The 23,998-nt window shown below is 40.9% G+C and overlaps 1 protein-coding gene across 3 annotated transcripts in view; it reads right to left on the bottom strand.

Moving 5' to 3' along the window:
* FAM227B (family with sequence similarity 227 member B) overlaps positions 1-23,998 on the bottom strand; it is a 550,320-nt gene that overhangs the window by 442,032 nt on the left and 84,290 nt on the right. For 2 of the 3 annotated variants that reach the window (XM_077473435.1, XM_077473437.1), the window contains exons 3-5: positions 16,112-16,349; positions 14,597-14,655; positions 2,572-2,613 (exon numbers count right to left, since the gene is read on the bottom strand). In XM_077473435.1, coding sequence (XP_077329561.1) covers positions 2,572-2,613; positions 14,597-14,655; positions 16,112-16,349 — 339 coding nt within the window. The remainder of the gene's footprint in view (positions 1-2,571; positions 2,614-14,596; positions 14,656-16,111; positions 16,350-23,998) is intronic. The other variant, XM_077473436.1, reaches the window with a different exon arrangement.

Here is a 23,998-nt window from a genome sequence, read left to right as displayed (position 1 = left end):
TTCTGTGTTTGTTAGATGTTACCCCTGCAAATAAAAACCTTTCTAAATGACTTTTATGGTGTCAGCATCCAAAGTTGTTGGGTACTAACCCTGGGAACCCCTAGACGTGGAAGAACAAGCCAAGCGGAGGTAACCGGTAAGCCCAAAAGTTAAGGCCGCCCTACCAAGGGTTATGGCCGCTACACAGACAATTGTACAAATCACAGATTTTTACAAACTGTAAATTTATTGATGGTTGGCAACCCTGACCATGAGAATGTAAATTATCTTTGCAGCAGAGAACTAGGAATGCAGAACTATGCTATGCATGTTCCTAGTTCTAAGGCCCAATGTCAAACAGAAACAGTAGGTTTTATATCTTAATGCATAGAATGCATTAGGATAAAAAAAAAAACTTCTGCCTTTAAAACCACTTTAATTTACACAAAGAATAGATGAATCCTGAATGGTCTGCATGGGCAGCTTCCATTTAGCCAGTTTTATAGGTATGTAGCTATGATCAGAACATTTTTTTCAATACGGCACTGCGATCCTTTAACTGACAATTGCGCTGTCATGCAATGTTGTACCAAAATACCCACATATACAGCTTTCTTTTTGCACTACAAACAAAAAAAGACCAACAATTTAAAAAAACAAAACAAAACAATATTTTTTACTTTCTGCTATAAAACATATCCAATATTTTTTTTATTTTTTTTTATTCAATTTCTTCAAATTTAGGCCAATATGTATTCTGCTACATGTTTTTGTCCAAAAAATAATGGTGGTAATCAGCAACTTATAGTGGGACTGCAATATTCCACAGACATTCGGACACTAACTGCTAATACAGTGATCAGTGCTAAAAATATGCTCTGTCACTGTACTAACGACACTGGCCGGGAAGAGGTTAAACATCTAAGGCAATCAAAGGGTTAACTGTGTGCCTAGCCAGTGATTATGTGTGTACAGTATGTGCTGCTTTTACTAGGGGAAGATATCGATTCTAGTCTCTGCTTTGCAGAGAGACAGGATAATCCCTTCCCCCACTGTCAGAGCTGAGATGTGCCTTGCTTACATAGGCATATCTCAGCTCTCTGTGTTTTACTACGATCGGGCGGGTGCTGACTAGTCCCAGGGACCCACAGATTAGCTTTTGCTGTGAATTATCACAGCAGAAGCTGCCTGGTACGCATGCGCCCCCTGCAGGCAGAAATGTAAAATCACACACATATATATATATATATATATATATATATATATATACATATACATATATATATATATATAATGACCGCAGGTGCCAATATTAAATGCAAGTGCTGAGATTTAGCACCCAGCAACCCAGGGGATCTACTAACATCACCTGCCTGGTACAGGAATGATCCTGGAACATGGGATTATCCTTACAATCTGCCTTCACACAATGGAGAGAAAGTATACCCCAAGATAACACTATACCTTTAGGCGAAGGGGGAAACGCCACATCCAGCACAACTCCTACTGCCATTTCTCCTTTCGAGATGGTCACTTTCATAGACGTCATAAATGGGGGAGTAATTTATGACAATGAATGTGAAAAATCATAGCTCCAAACTGTCCCTAAATTAGAGGGACTCTCCCTGATTTGGAGCAAAGTTCCTCTGTCCCTCTTCCCTCCTCATTTGTCCCTCATTTTGTTCTGATATTTATTATTAAGGCTTTAAGTTCACCTTAAAGGGGTTGTAAAAGTTTGTGTTTTTTTCGCCTTAATGCATCTTACGCATTAAGGTGAAAATACACCTTGCAGTGTCCGGCCCCCGGTCCCCCCCCCCTGTTTTACTTACCTGATCCCGAATTTCCGTGGGCACGATTCCGCGTCACTCTCTCCGCGGCTTCTCGGCTCTTCATCGGATACATTGATAGCAGCGCAGCCATTGGCTTCCACTGCTGTCAATCAAATCCAATGACGTGGGCACAGGGGGGTGGGGCCGAGTCATACACTCAGCGGCTATGGATACCGAGTGTATGACACAGGAGTGCGCCTGCAAGGTAAACCCCTCAGGAGAGAGCTTCCCAGAGGGGGTGATCTATTGCGGGGAGGAGCAGCTGTGGGACCCCAGAACAGGTGGATCGGGGCCACTCTGTGCAAAATGAACTGCACAGTGGAGGTAAGTATGATATGTATGTTATTTAAAAAAAAAAAAACTGTACCTTTAGTGTCACTTTAAGCCTCTTACTATTTATTTGTCATACAAAAAAAGTTAATACAAACATATTGGGGGTCTAGTTATAAAATATTCTTTGGAGGAATATCACAAATATTCATGTAGGCTGCACTCATGTTCTCAGTATTTTCTCAAAATTTTCTTTTAGCTTCTCCTCACTGCAGTTTCCTATGTCAAAAACACACCAAATGTATGTGTGGAATAGTGAAAAACAATTTTTTTCACTAATCTAATAATGAGCATTCAAACTTCAGGAATATAGAGAAGAATAGCCACATTAATTCAGAAGCTAAGTAAGTTAACCTTCTTGAATGAATGAATGAAATACTTGTATAGTGCACAATGCGAACTGAATCGCTTTCTGACTCTTTTGGTGACTTACCTCAACAAAGTTTTCTGTTTCATAATTAATTCTGGAGAGTGCCTAAATAATGGACAGAAATATATTACAGACAACTGCAAATGCTATAACCCAGTGATGGCGAACCTTGGCACCCCAGATGTTTTGGAACCACATTTCCCATGATGCTCCACTACACTGCAGAGTGCATGAGGATCATGGGAAATGTATTTCCAAAACATCTGGGGTGCCATGCTTCACCATCACTTCTATAACCAATACAATGACACATTAACCTAAGGGGTAGGCCTTGAGCTCCAAGCTTTTTTTAGACTTATACAATGAAAACGATTGGAGTGTTTCAGAGTGCAGTTTCAGTGTGATGATAAGTTATGCTAAGGGGATGCCTTTAATTGCTCATCATGTAAACCATTCCCAGCTACCGCATGCAGAAGTATAGGAGCGTACTGTAGAAATTTATTGTGAAAAGGGTTTGAGACATATACGGTGGAAAAAAAAAAAAACACACAATATTGTTTACTTTCTGCTATAAAACAAATCCAATAACAAAAAATGGAAACAATCTAATATCTTCATCAATTTAGGACAATATGTATTTTGCTACATGTTTTTGGTAAAAAAAAATCCCAATAAGCATATATTGATTGGTTTGCACAAAATTTATAGCGTCTACAAACTGTGGGAAATATTTATGGAATTTTTATTTATTTTTTTACTAGTGATGGGAGCAATCAGTGACTTATTGCTGAGGAGAAATTTGACACTAAGTGACACTTTTTTGGGGACCAGTGACACCAATACAGTGATCAGTGCTAAAAACATACTGTCACTATACTAATGACACTGGCAGGGGCGATCAAAGGGTTAAATTTGTTCCTAGAGAGTGGTTACTAACTGTGTGGGGAGTGCTTTTACTGTGAGAAGGCAGAGATCTGTGTTCCTGCTTAGCAGAAACACAGGATCACTACCTTCCCTTCTCACAGAATGGCAATCTGCTTTGTTTACAGAGCGCTGTTCTGCTTCTCTCGGGAACGATCGGCAGGTCACAGTGGACATCGGGTGCACCAGACGTGCTGATTGGCTCCTACTGTGTCAAATCACAGCGGAAGCTGGTTGCCGGTAGTGCACATGCCCGCCCCAGACCTGGAACTGCAGAATCATGTACAGGTACAAGATTCTGCACAGGAGAGCCGCCTATATATATATATATATATATATATATATATATATATATATATATACAGTATACGTTGAGGAAGCAGTTAATCAGCTACTCCAAACAAATAAAAACACCCAGTTTACTATAATCTGGATTTCGTGTCATCCATGGCATACATATTTTACATATCTCTGAAATGTGTTGCTGGCCTGCCTTATGAAACTCATGCTTACTACACTATATTACCAAAAGTATTGGGCCGCCTGCCTTTACACACACACACGAACTTTAATGGCATCCCAGTTTTAGTCTGTAGTGTTCAATATTAAGTTGGCCCATCCTTTGCAGGCATACAGTAACAGGTTCAATTCTCCCTGTGAAGGCTGTCCACAGGGTTTAGGAGTGTGTCTATGGGAATGTTTGACCTTTCTTCCAGAAGCGCCTCTGTGGGGTCAGGCACTGATATGGAGGTCTGGCTTCCAGTTTCCACTCTAATTCATTCCAAAGGTGTTCTATCAGGTTGAGTTCAGAACTCTGTGCAGGCCAGTCAAGTCAACTGGTCCAAATCATTTGGTGGAGGGGGGATTATAGTGTGGGGTTGTTTTTCAGGGTTTGGGCTTTGCCCCTTAGTTTCAGAGAAGGGAACTCTTAAGGCATGTCATGCTCCCAACTTTGTGGGAACAGTTTGGGGAGGGCCCCTTGCTGTTCCAACATGACTGCACAAAGCAGAGTCCATAAAGACATGGGTGAGCGAGTTTGGGGTGGAGGAACTTGACTGGCCTGCACAGAGTCCTGACCTCAACCCAAGAGAACACCTTTGGAACGAATTAGAGCGGACACTGTAATCCAGGCCTTCACATCCACATCAGTGCCTGACCTCACAAATGCGCTTCTGGAAGAATGGTCAAACATTCCTATAGACACTCCCAATGCTTTTAGTAATGTACTGTGTTTTTTTTTCTCTCTGCTTGATGCTTCATCAATAAGTTTCAAGCATTCAAGGCAATTTTCAAATTGGTGGTTGATGTGAGAAACATCTACAAAAAAGAAAAAGTCTACATACCTCTGTAAAAATGCCAGGTTTTTGAGAAGTAAAGAAAATCAGAGCAAGGCAAATAACTTTGGAATTTCCACCTTTAATGTGACCTATACTCCATGCAGTTTGATTAAAAACAAACTGAAATCTTTAAAGGGGGGAAAATAAAAACTTGCAATAAAGTGGTTGCACAAATATGCAAACCTTTAAACCTATACTTTGTTGAAGCACCTTTTGATTTTATGACAGCATTTAGTCTTTTGGGCTATGAGTCTATCAGCGTGGCACATCTTCCCTTGGGAATCTTTGCCCACTCTAAGCCCTTGTACACACGGTCGGAGAATCCGTCGGAATGTGTCCTATCGGACCGTTTTGTCGGATAATCCAACTGTGTGTGGTATGCATCGGACTGTTTCCGTCGGACCAAATTTTCCAACTTGCTGGAAATATTTTCCGACAAACTGGTCCGATCGGACATACTCCGATCATGTGTAGAGAATTCCAATCGGACAAAGTGCCACGCATGCTCAGATCAAATTCCTACACCAAAGCTATTGGCTACTAGCCTGAACGTAGTCCAGTCGTAACGAAATAACGTCATCATGTTCTAAACGATCGGATTTTCCGACAACTTCGTCCAACCGTGTGTATGCAACAGTTTCGGACAAGATCCGTCGGACAAAATCCGACGGACAGAATCCGTCGGATTTGGTTGTCGGAATCTCCAACCGTGTGTACAAGGGCTTATACTTCCCAACTGTCCCTGATTTCGAGGGACTGTCACTCATTCAGAACAAAGTTCCTCTGTCCCTCTTTCCTCCTTATTTGTCCCTCATTTTGGTCTGATTTATATATTTGTATATAAAATGTAATCTTTAAAAGTATTTCCCAGTGCTAAACTTTTCATACAATTTCTAAATTGCTGCATTTGTAAATTTCAAAAGCGAATATAAAGGAATAGCACTTGTGTGTTTAACTAATCATTTTCTTGTACAAGTCTCCTTTAGGGGGCATGTCAAGGATTGTGCCTTAAGACCCCTGTCACACCGGGGTGTTTTTCAGGCATTTTTCAGGCGCTTTAGCGTTAAAAATAGTGCCTGTAAAGCGCTCGGAAAAAAAACCTTATCTACAATCCCAATGTGAAAGCCCGAGTGCTTTAAGAGCCTTTTCACAATGTCAGCGCCCGAAAAACGCTCGTAAAGTGCCGCTTAAACTAGCAGCGCTTTGCCAGCGTTTTTCAAGCGCTATTGGGGAGCTTTTAACCCCTGCTAGTGGCCAAATAAAGGGTTAAAAGCACCCACAAAGCGCTGCTGCCAAAAGCGCTGCTGCCAAAAGCGCTTTGCAGGCGCTTTTCGGGTGTTTTGCAGGCGCTTCCCATTGATTTCAATGGAAAGGGGCGCTTTTGGAGCGGTGTATTCACCGCTCCAAAAGCGCTGCAAAGAAGCTGCTTGCAGGATTTTTTGGACGCCCTGCCAGCACAGCACCTCAGTGTGAAAGCACTCAGGCTTTCACATTGGGATTGCAGTTGAGGCTTCTTTCAGGCGCTTTACAGGCACTTATGTTAATGCTAAAGCCCTTGAAAAATGCCATAGGGTGAAAGGGGTTTCAGCGTGAAAGCACTCGGGCTTTCACATTGGGATTGCAGATGAGGCTTCTTTCAGGCATTTTACATGCGCTTTTTTTTAACGCTAAAGCGCCTGAAATACACCCCAGTGTGAAAGGGGTCTAAGCCTACAAACTTTTGCCTCATTTCCATTTCAAAAAGTTGGGAGGTATGCACTGTCTTGTAAAAGTGCTCCACATCTTTTAGAATGTGAGGGCATCTCCTGTGCAAAGCCCTCTTCGGGTCACCCCACAGATTTTTTATTGGATTCAGGTCTTCTCTCTGGCTGGGTCATTTCAAGACCTTAATCTTCTTCTGGTGAAGCCATTTTTTGTAGATTTGAAGGTGTGCTTTGGGTCATTGCCATGTTGAAAGGTTTATTAACTGATATTTGGAACTGTTTATATATCCCTTCATCTTGACTAATGCCGCGTACACATGTAGCCAACTATGCGGCAGACTTAGTTTGACGAACTTCCCGCCGGACTTTCCGAACGGGCTACTTGCCCACACACGGCACTTTTTCAGCGGACTAATACGGCGTACAAAGTCCGCCGGACTATCCGCCGTACCTTTGAAATGAACGGACTCGCCCACACACGCGGAGGAAAGTCCGCTCATTTTGAGTGTGTCTCCAGGTAGCCGGGGCCAGCGAAGGAGGCGTCGCTGGCCCCATTACCTGGTATGGACTTAAAGGGGAACAGAAGACCGGGCCACGCCTGTAAAAGAGCTAGAAGAAGGCGCCGTGGCCCGGCAAGAAGAACCGAAGAGGGGGACAAGACCCCCGAAGAGGGGGACAAGACTCCCGAAGTCGGAAGAAGAGGGCGGCGGCGGTGAAGAAGAATGCTGGGCTCCTCCGCTAGTAAAAGAGCTAGCGGATGATAGCGGAGGAGTCCAGCGAGAAGACCCCCGAAGACGGACAGAAGACCCCCTGAGCTGTGCAATAAACTATTTTAACCCTTGTGTGTTATGTTTTTTTTTACTTTTTTTCACAGGTGAATGGATAGGGGTACATTGTACCCCATACTCATTCACATAGGGTGGGGGGCCGGTATCCCGGGGCTCCCTTATTAAAGGGGGCTCCCGGATTCCAGACCCCGACAACCAACGGCCAGGGTTGTCGGGAAGAGGCCCTTGTCCTCATTAACATGGGGACAAGGTGCTTTGGGGTGGGGGGGGCGCGCGCCCCTCCTTCCCCAAGGCACCCCCCCATGTTGAGGGCACACGGCCTGGTATGGCTCAGGAGGGGGGGCGCTCGCTCGTCCCCCCCTTTCCTGGCCGGCCGGGTAGCGTGCTCGGATAAGGGTCTAATGGGGACCTGGGGGGGACCCCCACACAAATTTTTTCAGCGTAGGGGTTCCCCTTTAAGTCCATACCAGGTGACGGGGCCAGCGATGCTTCCTTCACTGGCCCCGGCTACCTGGAGACGCGCTCAAAATGAGCAGACTTTTCTCCGGGCGGGAAAAGTCCGTTCATTTCAAAAGTACGGCGGACTGGCACACACACGGCCAGATTGTCCGCCGAAATGCAAGTCTGACGGAAAGATTGGAGTGCAAAACTACTTTCTAAGTCCTCCTTACTTTTGGGTAAAAAAAGTCCGCCGGAGGCTACACACGGGGGGATTGTCCGGCGGACTTGAGTCTGCCGGACTTTTCCACCAGATTGTTTGATCGTGTGTACGCGGCATAACACTTCCAGTTCCAGAAAAACAGCCTCAAAGCATAATGCTGTCACCACAATGCTTGACTGTGGGAATGGTGTTTTTTGGTGAAGCAAAGTGTTTTTGTGCCAAACATACTTTTCGGAATTATTGTCAGAAAGTTCGATCTTGGTCTCATTAGACCATATCATATTTCCCATGCGAAGTAGGTTTTTGCTAAATGTACTGTCTTGTTGCCCTGCCCCACAGCCCAGACATATGAAGATTACGGGAGATTGTTGTCACATGTTGTACACAACCAGTACCTGCCAGAAATCCCTGCAGCTCCTTTAACCTCCCTGGCGGTATGATTATTTCAGATTTTAGGTGCTGAAAGCGGTACCATTATTTTGCATGGAAATTTGGCGTTTTATATTGTAAGCCTGTAATTCTTAGAAATAATTCACTTAAATCCATCCAAGCAAGAGTTATCATCCCGGGTATGATAAAATTTGAAATACGAAATCATAAATTCTTATATATATATATATATATATATATATATATCTATATATATATATATATATATATATAGATATATATATATCGATATATATATATCGATATATATATATATATACACAGTGGTGTGAAAAAGTGTTTGCCCCCTTCCTCATTTCCTGTTTCTTTGCATGTTTGTCACACTTAAGTGTTTCGGAACATCAAACCAATTTAAACAATAGTCAAGGACAACACAAGTAAACACAAAATGCAATTTGTAAATGAAGGTGTTTATTATTAAAGGTGAAAAAAAATCCAAACCATCATGGCCCTGTGTGAAAAACTGATTGCCCCCCTTGTTAAAACATACTATAACTGTGGTTGTCCACACCTGAGTTCAATTTCTCTAGCCACACCCAGGCCTGATTATTGCCACACCTGTTCACAATCAAGGCATCACTTAAATAGGAGCTGCTTGACACAGTAAGGTCCACCAGAAGATCCTTAAAAGCTACACATCATGCCGAGACCCAAAGAAATTTAGGAACAATTGAGAAAGAAAGTAATTGAGATCTATCAGTCTGGAAAGGGTTATAAAGCCATTTCCAAAGCTTTGGGAATCCAGCGAACCACAGCGAGAGCCATTATCCACAAATGGCGAAGACATGGAGCAGTGGTGAACCTTCCCAGGAGTGGCCGGCCGCCCAAAATTACCCCAAGAGCGCAGCGACGACTCATCCAAGAGGTCACAAAAGACCCCACAACAACGTCCAAGGAACTGCAGGCCTCACTTGCCTCAGTGAAGGTCAGCGTTCATGCCTCCACCATCAGGAAAAGACTGGGCAAAAATGGCCTGCATGGCAGAGTTCCAAGGAGAAAACCACTGCTGAGCAAAAAGAACATCAAAGCTCATCTCAATTTCTCCACAACACATCTTGATGATCCCCAAGACTTTTGGGACAACATTCTGTGGACTGATGAGACAAAAGTGGAACTCTTTGGAAGGTGTGTGTCCAAGTATATCTGGTGTAGAAGGAACACTGCATTTCATAAAAAGTACATTATACCAACATAAAATATGGTGGTGGTAGTGTGATGGTCTGGGGCTGTTTTGCTGCTTCAGGACCTGGAAGACTTGCCGTGATAAAAGGAACTATGAATTCTGCTGTCTACCAAGAGATCCTGAAGGAGAATGTCCGACCATCTGTTCGTGTACTCAAGCTGAAACGAACTTGGGTTCTGCAGCAGGACAATGATCCTAAACACACCAGCAAGTCCACCACCGAATGGCTGAAGAAAAACAAAATGAAGACTTTGGAGTGGCCTAGCCAAAGTCCTGACCTGAATCCTATTGAGATGTTGTGGTATGACCTTAAAAAGGCCGTTCATGCTCGAAAACCCTCTAATGTAACTGAATTAGGACAATTCTGCAAAGATGAGTGGGCCAAAATTCCTCCAGGACGCTGTAAAAGCCTCATTGCACGTTATCGCAAACGCTTGGTTGCAGTTGTTGCTGCTAAGGGTGGCCCAACCAGTTATTAGGTTTAGGGGGCAATCACTTTTTCACACAGGGCCATGATGGTTTGGATTTTTTTTCACCTTTAATAATAAACACCTTCATTTACAAATTGCATTTTGTGTTTACTTGTGTTGTCCTTGACTATTGTTTAAATTGGTTTGATGTTCCGAAAAACACTTAAGTGTGACAAACATGCAAAGGAACAGGAAATGAGGAAGGGGGCAAACACTTTTTCACACCACTGTATATATATATAATAAATAATATATATAATATATAATATATAATATATAATAAATAATAATATAATAATAATAAAAATTATTCAATAATGTAATCAAATCAAAAACACTGAAATGTGCTCAGTTGCAGAATTGTCACTGTCATTACTTTTAGTGTTTGATGACGAATTTCCCCACAAATTACTATCACTCAATTCTGCAATTGATTCTAATTTATTATCGCTGTTTTCTAGCTGGTCTAAAGGCAATTTTGATGTAAACTGACATTTTTTGGTTGCTATGGACAATCTCCAGTTTCCTGGCATAAAGAACAGTATTTATAATATAAAACTGCATGCAGGACACTGGACAAACCACTAGGGATAAAAGGGATATGTAATTATTTGATACAGTACTGTAATCTGTAAGATTACAGTATACTGTATCTATACTGTGTTTTTTACTTTTTGAATTTGGCGCCGAACTCCGTCCCCGTGCGTCACAATGATCGCAGGGAATGGAGCCCGGCACTGTGACAGATCGAGTGAGACACGGCGGCTCGCTGATCACAGCGGGGAGACATCGCTGGATCCAGGGGACAAGGTAAGTAAACCCCTACATGGATCCTGTGATGGGATCCTGAGTCTGGCTTGGGAATACCGCTTATGGTACTGAAATCTCACCCCGAGCCAGACTCGGGAATACCGCCAGGGAGGTTAATGTTGTTGTAGGTCTCTTGGCAGCCTCCTTGACCTGTTTTCTTCTTATCATTTTTGAAGGAACATCCAGTTCTTGGTAATGTCACTGTTGTGTCATATTTTCTCCATTTGTCGATGACCCTCTTCACTGTGTTACATGGTAAATCTAATGCCTTGTAAAAAAATGTTGTGCCTTCTCCTGACTGATACCTTCCAACAATGAGCTCTCTTTGATGCTTTATAAGCTCTTTATGGACCATGGATTTCGGTGTAAGAGGCAAATGAATAAATCCTACTAGAACAGCTGAACTTTAATCATAGTCTTGTCCACTGATGGCAGGTGTGTACTGACTACTATTTAACATCAGTTTGAACGTGATTGGTTAATTCTGAACACAACTACATCCTTAAAAAGGAAGTAAACCCTGGTGGGGTTTTCTTCCTTTCTTCTTCCCTGCATAGTAAAGGCATAATATGCAAGTATGCATCACATACTATCACATTATGTGATACTTACCTGCAAACGAAGCCCGCGTTGTCCCGGCTGCAGGCTGCATCCATCTTTGCCCGTCTTCCTTCCGGGGCCACAGACACCGGCTGTGTGACTGGCCGGAGCCACTCCCGCGCATGCGCACGGGAGCCATCAGTCATGGCACACACTCCTAAAGAAATTACAAGGGCGGCCGTTACTTCAGAGTGCATGAGGGTATCAGCGCAGTATACAGTAAATATCTCCTAAACGGCGCATTTAGGAGATATTTACAGTGCCTATAGGTAAGCCTAATGCCCCATACACACGGTCGGACTTTCCGACGGAAAATGTGCGATCAGATCGTGTTGTCGGAAAATTCGATCGTGTGTGGGCTCCATCGGACTTTTTCCGTCAGAATTTCCGACACACAAAGTTTGAGAGCCAGATCTAAAATTTTCCGACAACAAAATCCGATCGTTTAAATTACAATCGTGTGTAGACAATTCCTATGAACAAAGTGCTCAGAATAAATTACTAGACGAAAGCTATTGGCTACTGGCCTCTTTATAGTCCTGTCATACGTGGTTTACGTCACCTCGTTCTGAACGATCGGATTTTGTGCGACCGTGTGTATGCAAGACAAGTTTGGGCCAAAATCCATCGAAAAAAATCAGACGGGATGTCTGACCGTGTGTACAGGGCATTATTCTAGGCTTACCTATAGGTACAACTTACACATGGAGGTTTACAACCTCTTTAATTATAAGAGGGTGTGCACACTTCTACAACCACATTATTTTATTTATTTATTTTGCCATGAAACAACATTTTCAGTTGTTTTTTAATTGAATTGCACAGTTTATAGGTCACACTAAAGGTGTAAATCATTATTTAGCTTGGTGTGTTTTTTGCAACTCAAAAACCTGGCATTTTTACAGGGGTGTGTAGACTTTTACTTTCCACTGTAAGTACTAACACCTATATTCATTAAACTTTCTGCACATTAAAGAAAGTAAGTGACTGGATGTATAAAGACATTTTTATCATTACAAGCAGGGATGCAAAAGGGTTGCCAAATTAATATATCACATAAAAAAAGGAGTGGAATCATCAAATGCAGTAATAACTGAATAAAAAACTCAAACATTGTCCTCATATATATTTTGGGGGTTATTTTTCAATTTTGATTAACTGTTAAGAATGGACACTGCTTTTATGGGACATTTAGAGACATATAAATAAGCATGCGATACTAGGCATGTTTACCATGTTATCTCAATTTCATGGTGACAAATTCAGAAAACACACTTTCAAAGGCAAGTTATAAACAAACATGTCCCTTTACACAAAGATAAGGCTTATAGATGAGGCTTAGGCTGCCATACATTTTAAAAATAATTAATAACACAGGCAAATGCTAACTGCCTTAAGTGCATGCTCTTGGCTAAGTTATGCATATTAAGTTGAATTAGAAAAAGACCGGTGAGACTTTATATAAGACCATGGCCATCCAGCACACAGGTCTCCATCCCTATTTGCATAAAGTATAAAAAGGGGAAAATTGGCGACAGAGGGGCATTGGGACTTTATATGAAACACAATTCTCGGGTAGGATGAGACACTGAATATAATAAAAAAATATATTATATAATGAATGACAGCAATGGGCATAATGCAGTAATTGGTATATATTTAATTAAATTAAAGATATGATACAAAAAAAATAAACATGACATAAACAACAACATAGACAAACATGATCAATACAAATATTGTAATAGAATTAGTAATATAGTAAGCTATGTACAACATGATTATAATTATTATCAAAAATACACCCACAGTAAACACAGACATAATGAACATATTATAATAATTCAATGGCTCAGCCGAATAAAACCCATGGTAAAAAGCATGGTGACTCTGACATGACATCAAATATTAAATCTCTACGCATTTTGTGGCGTAGTATCCACTCGTCAGGAGCAGCTATCTGGGAATATCTAAAATAAAAAAAATAGATGGATAATAGATGATAGTAAATTAACACAGGAAGAGAGGAATCAAAATCTATGGTCTAGCACTCTTACCTGTGGGTATAGGTAGAATTGTGTAAAAACCGTATAATTTATAGATACATTTGGTGGCAGCAGGGTGGGATCAGCCAGGGAACAGTGAAATTAAGTGGGACCATAGATTTTGTAGAGCCTTAATATTTGATGTCATGTCACGGTCACCATGCTTTTTATCATGGGTTTTTATTCGGCTGAGCCATTGAATTATTATAATATGTTCATTATGTCTGTGTTTAGTGTGGGTGTATTTTTGATACTAATTATAATCATGTTGTACATAGCTTACTATATTAATTATATTACAATATTTGTATTAATCATATTTGTCTACCTTATTGTTATTAACTTTATTACAATATGACATACTAATTATGTTTATTTCTTTTGTATCATATCTTATTATGCCCATTGCTGTCATTATATAATATATCTTTCTTTATTATATTCAATGTCTCATTCTACCCGAGCAGTGTGTTTCATATAAAGTCCCAATGCCCCTCTGTCCCCAATTTTCCCCTTTTTATACGTTATGCATATTAAGTTGACATGGGGAAACAACCGCACTCTAGGTAGATTTTTTTAATCTAACCATTTAAATATTCAAACAACAGGTGACATAAGATTGTCACCTGATCGTGTTGCAAAATACTGTCATCTTGTGTTTGAGTATCTGGGTTAAACGGCACACACTGGCAAATTCTTATACAAGGTGGGTATTTATAACATAAATATCAGACAATAACAACAGAAATTAAATACAGCATAAAGGTTACAGGCGTGCAGGTCCAAATGGTATACCATTCAAAAGGGAATTACATACCATTTTTACATACAAAGCATGACAACCCTAGCAGCACTAGAGTTGTCCGTTCGAATACCAACCATGGCACCACCCGTACAGAGTTTGCATGTTCTCCCTGTGCCTGCGTGGGTTTCCTTCAGGTACACTGGTTTCCTCCCACACTCTAAAGACATGCTGGTAGATTACTTCGCTCCTGTCTATATTGGCCCTAGAATGTGTATGTATGAATGTGAGTTAGGGACCTACTTAGATTGTAAGCTCCTTGAGGACAGGGACTGATGTGAAAGTATATTCTATGTGTAAATAAATAAATAAGCGTACCTCAATTTTATCTTGTGCTTTTTGAGAGAGTTCAAGAAACTCAACTTCAGTAACAAAGGCTAAAAGAGAAAATGTAAAGGGTAAAATGAATCAGAAAAAAAACATTATTTATAATCATGAGATTTAAACCACAGTATATTTCTTGTCATAAAACCAAATACAGTGGGTATAGAAAATAATCACCCCCCTTTAAAATAATAACATTTTGTTGCTTTGCAGACTGAAATGAAGACAGACACAATTTTTGTTGTGTCAGTTTGTGCAACTTATAACATCCAAGGAAAATATATAACACCAACATGTCAGAAAAAAAGAAAAAACAATTCAAAAACAGAATCACTGAGTTGGAAAAAGGATTTCCCCCTTTTTTCAGTATTTTGTTGAACCCCTTTTGCTTTAATAACAGTCTTTAGTCTGTTGGGATAGGTCTCTACTAACTTTGCAAATCTAGACTTCTGAAATATTTGCCCACTCTTCTTTACAGAATGGCTCAAGTTCAGTTAAATTTGATGGTGACCATTTGTGGACTGCAGTCTTAAAGTCATTCCAAAGTGGTGTCTAATTTTCACTTGAATCAAGACAATGTCTTGCCTTATTTTCTGATCTTCATTTGGCAGGAGTAAGATCATTGCATACATTTCAGGCAGTCAAAATTACTTGAATTGTCTGTGCAGGTCAGGGATCCTAGTTAATTATTTTCATTGGATTCGCCAGTTAATTATTCGAGCCTATGACTTGAAAGGGCAAAGCCCCTTACTACTTTTTTTGTTATAAGATTTCGCTACCAGGTGTGTGGGGGCATCTTGGACCATCAGCCATCACGAGTCAGTGGCTCAGGATTTTAAGGCCGTTCCATGGCCTTTCATACATTCACAGAATTTTACCAGATGGATATCAAAGCCACAAAAGATACTGCTTTGGCCACAGTATGTTTTGGGTGGCAGAAGAAGTCCTTCTCAGGTGGCAGTTTCTGTGATTGTGTCTCCCTCCCCTCAAGTGCATTGCTTTAGGACATCCCATATAATCATTATTATGGTAGCTCTGTGTTCTGTGATGTACGATAAAGAAAAAAGGACTTTTTCATCATACCTGTAAAATCCTTTTCTTGGAGTACATCATGGGACACACAGGTCACTCCCATCTTTTTTGGTATATTCATTGCTTTGCTACAAAACTGAGGTCCTTCATGTGTAGGAGGGGTTATATAGTGGAGGATTTCCTGTTTGACTATATGCCAGTGTCCAGTCACCAGTAGGTGGCGTATAACCCATATAGTCATCATTATGTTTGCTCTGTGTCCCGTGATGTCCAAGAAAAGGATTTTACAGGTAAGTATGATGAAAAAATCCTATTTTTTTAACAATGCTGCATACTTAAAAAAAATAGTATTATTATATAGAATTCACCGATTTAACAAGAACATTCTTCTGCAGTTATATTACTCTATTTACATATGATCACATTAAGATTGGAAGACTAGAAGTCAGTGAAAAGCAAGACCAGCATTCTACTTACCCCTATTTACTGAACAAAGATGATCTTCTGAGGTTGGTAAATATATTATCTGAGAAGAATAACTATTCAAAAAAGTCAGGTGTTTTGCAATGTCTGCTTCTAAATCTTCAAAAACTTTGCTATTAAAGGGTACTTTCCTTAAAAATTCTTCATTAATCGTTTCAAGTGAAAGGTTATTAGCAGAGAATAAATCTCTATGTAGATTTTCTTCTAGAAGAGGATTTTCTGGCCAGTTTTTCTGTTCAGCAATAAAAAATATTACCATTAGATTAAATTACTTCAGTTTACATTTTATAATGTTTTTAATATAAATTCTGAATTGAAACAGAATATTACCTATGGATACAATCTCATAATGTTAAAGGCAATGAACATATGACAAAAACCCAGTAATGCAAAATTTACATATGCATACTCTAGCTCTATATTTAAAAGTTACAAATGTAGATAAAAAAACTAAAAATAAAAAACCAAGTATCTATTTATGAATAACATAACTGAAAAAAAAAGAAAACAGGAGCAACAGAAGAGTTGTTAGAAATAAGCAGGTTAAAGAGACAGGTAGCAGTAAATCCAGCCAGTTTGTTCCAAGTGAAGGTTCACTGGAAATTGGCAATTTACTTCAGTGCCAAACCCCATTCACTATTCACTCAGGTTATGGTTAAATGGTTCAATGAATCACTTTTCAGTTCACCACTGGCTATTATCTAAGCTTCCTGCACCATTATTATGGTGAAGGAAACTATCAGATGTAGCATGCACCACATTACAGGTCTATCTGTGCCACCTGTGCCAATATCTACTTCAGAGTAAAACAGAAGCTAATGCAGGTCTGCACCTGATTAACAAAAGGGAATATGACAGGTTTCCATCTAAAGAACTGCCACAGATATCCGTAAAGTGTGACATTTTCATAGGGGATGTCTGCTGTCAGTAGACAGCTCACATCCCTCTCTCTGTCCATACAGTGTTTACACTGCATGAGCAGAGCATGCACAGGATTAACACCTTCATCCTCCCTCCGTTCTGAGCTGAGCAGGGGGTCAGTATTGACTGTGAGATCAGAGCATGCAGCTCCATTCTCTGTCCTGTGTGCTCTGCCTGTCACAGGCAGGATGGATCGCTTCTAATTAACAAAGCGGCTTGTGCACCTTATATTAATTAGAAGCAGCATCTGCTCCATGTTCTACATTTAGACCCCTTTCACACTGGTGCGCTTTTCAGGCATTTTAGCACTAAAAATAGCACCTGAAAAGCAATACTCATGTCTCCCCAGTGTGAAAACCTGAGTGCTTTCACACTGGGGTGGTACACTTGCAGGACAGGAAAAAAAACTGAGGGCGGGTTTGAAATTGTGTGAGTTCAGCTGAACTTGCGTGATTTCAAACTGCCATTTCAGTCTGACTTAGGGGGCGATTTGACAGAAGTCGCCAAACGTATTGCATAAACCAATTTTGGGAATTGGTGGGGTGTTGAAAAGTCGGCGTTGCACTGATTCAGGTGGTGCAATTGCTGGCAATAGGTTACGATTTGGTATGCGATTTGACATGCCAATTCACATGCCAATTCATTCCAATATGAACATGGACATTAAATTCATAGTGTATTTATTTTCAAAATCTAAAATTTATGAACTTGCAGATTTGTCACATGGAAAAAATAACCATACAGGCAAACTCATTAAATTAGAAACAGGTGTTCCAGATTAGGTGACAATGATTAACATGTCCATAGGGAGTATTCAGGTGGAGCCTGTCTTATTTAAACTCCTAGGGTTGAAATCTAGGGTCCGGTGTTCTGTTTACTATTGACATATATGCTGTCATCATGCCAAGACCAAAAGTGCGCTCTCAGGCCCTCATAAAGAAGGTTGTCCATGGCTATGAGTCTGATTTAAAAAATCACCAAATAGTTTAAATATATAATTCTGCTGTTAGGTCTACAAGCAGTGTATTTAATGTGACTAAGTTTGGCTAATTTGTTCAAAAATGGCTAGCCTAGCAAATTTAAAACCCAATAGCTGACTGTATGACCTTATCCAAAACCCCTAACATTTAATTGCATTTCTGATTTACCCTGCATTGTGCCAGAAATTTTCGAAGATTGAAGTTTAATCAAAAATAGCTTTTTTTCAACATAATGATTTGAAGCACACTAGAAAATCTAAAAGGAATGGTTCAAAAAAGATTAAATGGTTATACATTTGCCTAATGACAGCCCTGATTTGAATCCATTTGAAATGGTGTGTGTGGATTTTAAACAAGCAACTCAAGCAAGAAAACCCCCACACACTGCAACTGAAAAAAAATGGCAAAGAGCAGTGGCCAGGAATTACACCAAGGTAACCTCAGAGGCCAGTGAGCAGTTATTGCAACTGCTTACTAGAAGTATTATAGGGCAATAACATATTTTGAGGAAAAGAGTGTACTTTTATTTTCCACAGTACACCATTATGCCGCGTACACACGACAGGACTTTTCAACATTAAAGGTCCGACGGAATAATTCCGGCAGAGTATTCGATCGTGTGTGGGCTGCAGCGGACTTTTGATTTGCAAAAGTCTAACAGACTTTAGAAATGGAACATGTTTCAAATTTTTCCGCCAGAACTCCGCCGGACCCAGTTCCTACCGAAAAATCCGCTCGTGTGTATGCTAGTCCGACGGACAAAAACTGACGCTAGGGCAGCTATTGGCTACTGGCTATGAACTTCCTTATTCTAGTCCGGTAGTACGTCATCACGTTCGAATCCGTCGGACTTTGGTGTGATTGTGTGTGGCCAAGTCCGTTCATTCGGAAAGTCCATCAGAACTCTGTCAGAACTCCGTCAGAACTCCGTCGAAAGTCTGACGGACCTAAGTCCGGTCGTGTGTACGCGGCATAAGAGTCTTTTTACACTGTGCCGCCTAGGGTGTCAACGGTAAAGAGGCTCTATTTTAGCGCTGCTTTACTGATGTTTTAGCAGCGATATTCGGCCATTAGCGGGACGGTTTTAACCCCCTGCTAATGGCTGAAAAGGGGTTAAAGCCGCCCGCAAAATTCCGCCACAGAGCTGCCCCATTGATTTCAATGGGGAGGAGCAGTGAGTTCACCGCTCCTTCACTGCTCCAAAGAAGCTGCTGGCAGGACCTTTTCTGACTCCCTGCCAGCGTACCACTCTTGTGTGAAAGCCCTCAGGCTTTCACACTGGAGTGAATGGAGTAGCTGTTTGCAGGCGCTATTTTTAACGCTACAGCGACTGCAAACCCCCCCCAACAGTGTGAAAGGGGTCTTATATATATTGTTATTTTTGTTAAATTATTGATTGAAAAGGCAAAGTTTCTTTTTTCTTTTTATACAAGTATATCAGCTTTATCTGTAGCAACAGCTTGAATTACCATATAACATTGGCCTGTTCAAATATGTTAAAAATTTTAACAATTTCCTCATGGTGTACTTACTTTTTTACACAACCTGCATGAAGCAGCAATGCCACACAGGGGTAGCCCTGTATAAAATCACTGCCTAATAAGTACAGTGAGGGGAAAAAGTATTTGATCCCCTGCTTATATTGTATGTTTGCCCACTCACAAAGAAATGATCAGTCTATCATTTTAATGGTAGGTTTATTTTAACAGTGAGAGACAGAATAACAACAAAAATATCCAGAAAAACGCATTTCAAAAAAGTTATAAATTGATTTGCATTTTAATGAGTAAAATAAATATTTGACCCCTGTGCAAAACATGACTTAGTACTTGGTGGAAAAACCCTTGTTGGCAATCACAGAGGTCAGATGTTTCTTGTAGTTGCCCCCCAGGTTTGCACACATCTCGGGAGGGATTTTGTCCCACTCCTCTTTGCAGATCCTCTCCAAGTCATTAGGGTTTTGAGGCTGATATTTGGCAACTCGAACCTTCAGCTCCCTCCACATATTTCCTATGGGATTAGGTCTGGAGACTAGCTATGCCACGCCAGGACCTTAATGTGCTTCTTCTTGAGAAACTCTTTTGTTTCCTTGGCCATGTTTTGGGTCATTGTCATGCTGAAATACCCATCCATTTTCAATGCCCTGGCTGAAGGAAGGAGGTTTTCACCCAAGATTTGATGGTACATGGCCCTGTCCATCGTGCCTTTGATGCGGTGAAGTTGTCCTGACCCCTTAGCAGAAACCCCCCCAAAGCATAATGTTTCCACCTCCATGTTTGACGGTCGGGATGGTGTTCTTGGGGTCATAGGCAGCATTCCCCTGCCTCCAAACACAGCGAGTTGAGTTAATGCCAAAGAGCTTGATTTTGGTCTCATCTGACCATAATGCTTTCACCCAGTTCTTCTTTGAATCATTCACATGTTCATTAGCAAGCTTCACATGGGCCTGTACATGTGCTTTCTTGAGCAGAGGGACTTTGTGGACAATGCAGGCGTTCAGTCCTTCATAGCATAGTTGTTGCCAATTGTTTTCTTGGTGACTATGGTCCCAGCTGCCTTGAGTTCATTCACAAGATTCTCCCATGTAGTTCTGGGCTGATTCCTCACTGTTCTTATGATCATTGAAAATCCATGAGGTGAGATCTTGTATGGAGCCCCAGACTGAAGGAGATTGACAGTTATTTTGAATTTCTTCCATTTGTGAATAATCGCACCAACTGTTGTCACACTCTCACCAAGCTGCTTGGCAATGGTCTTGTAGCCCATTCCAGCCTTGTGTAGGTCTACAATCTTGTCCCTGACATCCTTGGACAGCTCCTTGGTCTTGGCCATGGTTGAGAGATTGGAATCTGATTGATTGAATGCTCCTAATCTCAGCTCATTACTTGTATAGAAGATACCTGGAAGCTAGAAATCTTGCTGATTGATAGGGGATAAAATACGTATTTCACTCATTAACCACTTGCTTACTGGGCACTTAAACCCCCCTCAGTCCCAGACCAATTTTCAGCTTTCAGTGCTCTCACATTTTGAATGACAATTACTCAGTCATGCAACACTGTAACCAAATGATTTTTTTGTCATTTTCTTCATACCAATAGAGCTTTCTTTTGGTGGTATTTGATCACCTCTCGGTTTTTTATTTTCTGCGCTATAAATGAAAAAAGACCGAAAATTTTGAAAAAAAAAGAATTTTTCTTCGTTTCTGTGACAAAATTTAGCAAATTAGCAATTTTTCTTCATAAATTTTGGCCACAATTTATACTACTACACATCTTTGGTAAAAATAACCCACATTTTTGCATATTATATGATCTGTGTGAAATTTATAGAGTCTACAAGCTATGGTGCAAATCATAAAGATTTGCAAAAAAAGATCACATCTGATGTACTAAGGCCTATCTCCATTCTTGAGACCCTAACAAGCCAGGAAAGTACAAATGCCCCCCAAATGACCCCTTTTTGGAAAGTAGACATTCCAATGTATTTAGTAAGAGGCATGGTTAGTTATTTTAAGTTGTCATTTTTTCCCACAATTCTTTGCAAAATTACGATTTTTTTTTCCACAAAATTTTCATTGTAATAGCTTATTTCTCCCACACGGAATGTGCATACCACAAATAACACCCCAAAATACATTCTCCTACTCCTCCTGAGTATAACGATACCACATGTGTAAGACTTTCGCACAGCCTGACCACATACAGAGGCCTAATTTTGAAGTAGCACCTTCAGGCATTCTAGGAGCATAAATTACACATTTCATTTCTCAACCACCTATTACAGTTTTGAAGGCCCTGGAACACCAGGACAATGGAAACGTCCAGAAAATGACCCCATTTTGGAAAGCTAACACCCCAACGTATAATCTATGAGGCATAATGAGTCTTTTCAATGGTTCATTTTTTTCCAGAAGTTTTCGGAAAATGTGGAAAAAAATGAAAACGCATTTTTTTTTACACAAAGTTGTCCGTTTATAAGATATTTCCAACGCATAGCATTTACATAGCAAAAATAACACACCAAAATACGTTCTACTACTCCTCCTGAGTATAACGATACCACATGTGTGAGACTTTTACACAGCCTGACCACATACAGAGGCCTAATTTTGAAGTAGCACCTTCAGGCATTCTAGGAGCATAAATTACACATTTCATTTCTCAACCACCTATTACAGTTTTGAAGGCCCTGGAACACCAGGGCAATGGAAACGTCCAGAAAATGACCCCATTTTGGAAAGCTAACACCCCAACGTATAATCTATGAGGCATAATGAGTCTTTTCAATGGTTCATTTTTTTCCAGAAGTTTTCGGAAAATGTGGAAAAAAATTTAAACGCATTTTTTTTTTACACAAAGTTGTCCGTTTATAAGATATTTCCAACGCATAGCATTTACATAGCAAAAATAACACCCCAAAATACGTTCTACTACTCCTCCTGAGTATAACGATACCACATGTGTGAGACGTTTACACAGCCTGGCCACATACAGAGGCGCAACATGCAAGAAACACCGTCGGCGTTCCAGGGACACATAGCCTGCACATACCAAGAATTACACCCCCAAATACATTATGCTGAGCAAAGGGTAAAGAAAAGATTACCTGTGGTTTTAGAAGCGCAGTTGTCCACAGGAGGATATCACTGGTCCAGGCAGCAGGCAGGGACTTGGTCAGCAACAGCGAACACAGTTTTTTAGGCAGCAGGCAGGGATACTGTCCATATTACAGTCCAGGGTCAGTGCAGAGATGTCAGCAGTGCCAAAAATATTGGTCCTGGTAGTAGGCAGGTCCTTGTGGTGGGGTCAGTGTGGCATGATGGCACTAAGTCCTACTGGCAGCAGACAGAAGTAGAGCCTCGTTCAGGACAGAATGGGGATAGGGGTAGAGGCTTCTCCCTCCCAAATCTCTTTGAAGCCTCCGAGTCTCCAGACCCTAATCTAGGAATAAGAAAACAAAGAAAATTGTTTTCTTCTTCCAGAAAAACTATACTGGAGCCTCTCACATATGTGAGACCCCGTGTTGAATCCCACTAGTCCAGTTGCAGAATACAAAATCAGTCCAAGAGGCAGGCAAATATCGTGGTCAAACAGTCCAAGGTCAGTTCCAGATCAGGCAGAGATATGTACAGAATCGTTAGACAGAAGCATGGTCGAATAACAGTCCAGGGTCAGTTCCAGATCAGGCAGAGGTATGTACAGAATCGTTAGGCAGAAGCATGGTCGAATAACAGTCCAGGGTCAGTTCCAGATCAGGCAGCGGTATGTACAGAATCGGCAGGCATAAGAGTGGTCAAATAACAAGCCAGGGTCAGTTACAGAGCAGGCAGTGGCATAAGGGGTGTGAAGGTGTATGAAGGCAGGAACTGAGGATTATGTTTACCATACTTCACTAAAAATTTACTGAAGTATGGTAACGCCGAAAACAGTCACCTATACAGAGGCCTGGTTGGGAAGGACATTGTGCACAATAATAAGATGTGTCTCTTCTGACTCCTGCTCTGGTACACACCTTACATCTTTTTTGGCGTCTTTTGCCTGTTGGTTTGGGGGGGATTTTATCGGCGCTCGGAGAGTCGACTAACAACGTCTGATCTGATATTTTCTGGTGGGCCGTTTGGGAAAATAAGGGCAGTGAAAACTTCCTCCTGGTAGCCAAAGAAACGTTTGGGGTTTTGGGTGGCGTTGCGGTAAATGACATAGGAATTATAAATGGCCAATTGAAAAAAATAAATTGCTACTTTTTTGTACCAATGGTATGTCCGTCTTGTGACAAGATATGGTTCCATCATTTGGTCGTTGAAGTCGACTCCTCCCATGAACAAATTATATTCGGAAATGCATTTGGGTTTCTTTACGGGGCCATTCCTTCTGGGGATTTCCACGAAGGTATCGTTGTGGATAGAAGATAACATGTATACATCCCTTCTGTCCCTCCACTTCACTGCCAGAACCTCCTTGTTTCTCAGACTTGCGGT

The sequence above is a fragment of the Lithobates pipiens genome, unplaced genomic scaffold, assembly GCF_037356315.1.
Source record: "Lithobates pipiens isolate NorthernLeopardFrog02 unplaced genomic scaffold, aLitPip1_a1.2 Scaffold_8, whole genome shotgun sequence".
Lineage (NCBI taxonomy): Eukaryota > Metazoa > Chordata > Amphibia > Anura > Ranidae > Lithobates > Lithobates pipiens.
This window is presented reverse-complemented; position numbering and strand designations above follow the sequence as displayed.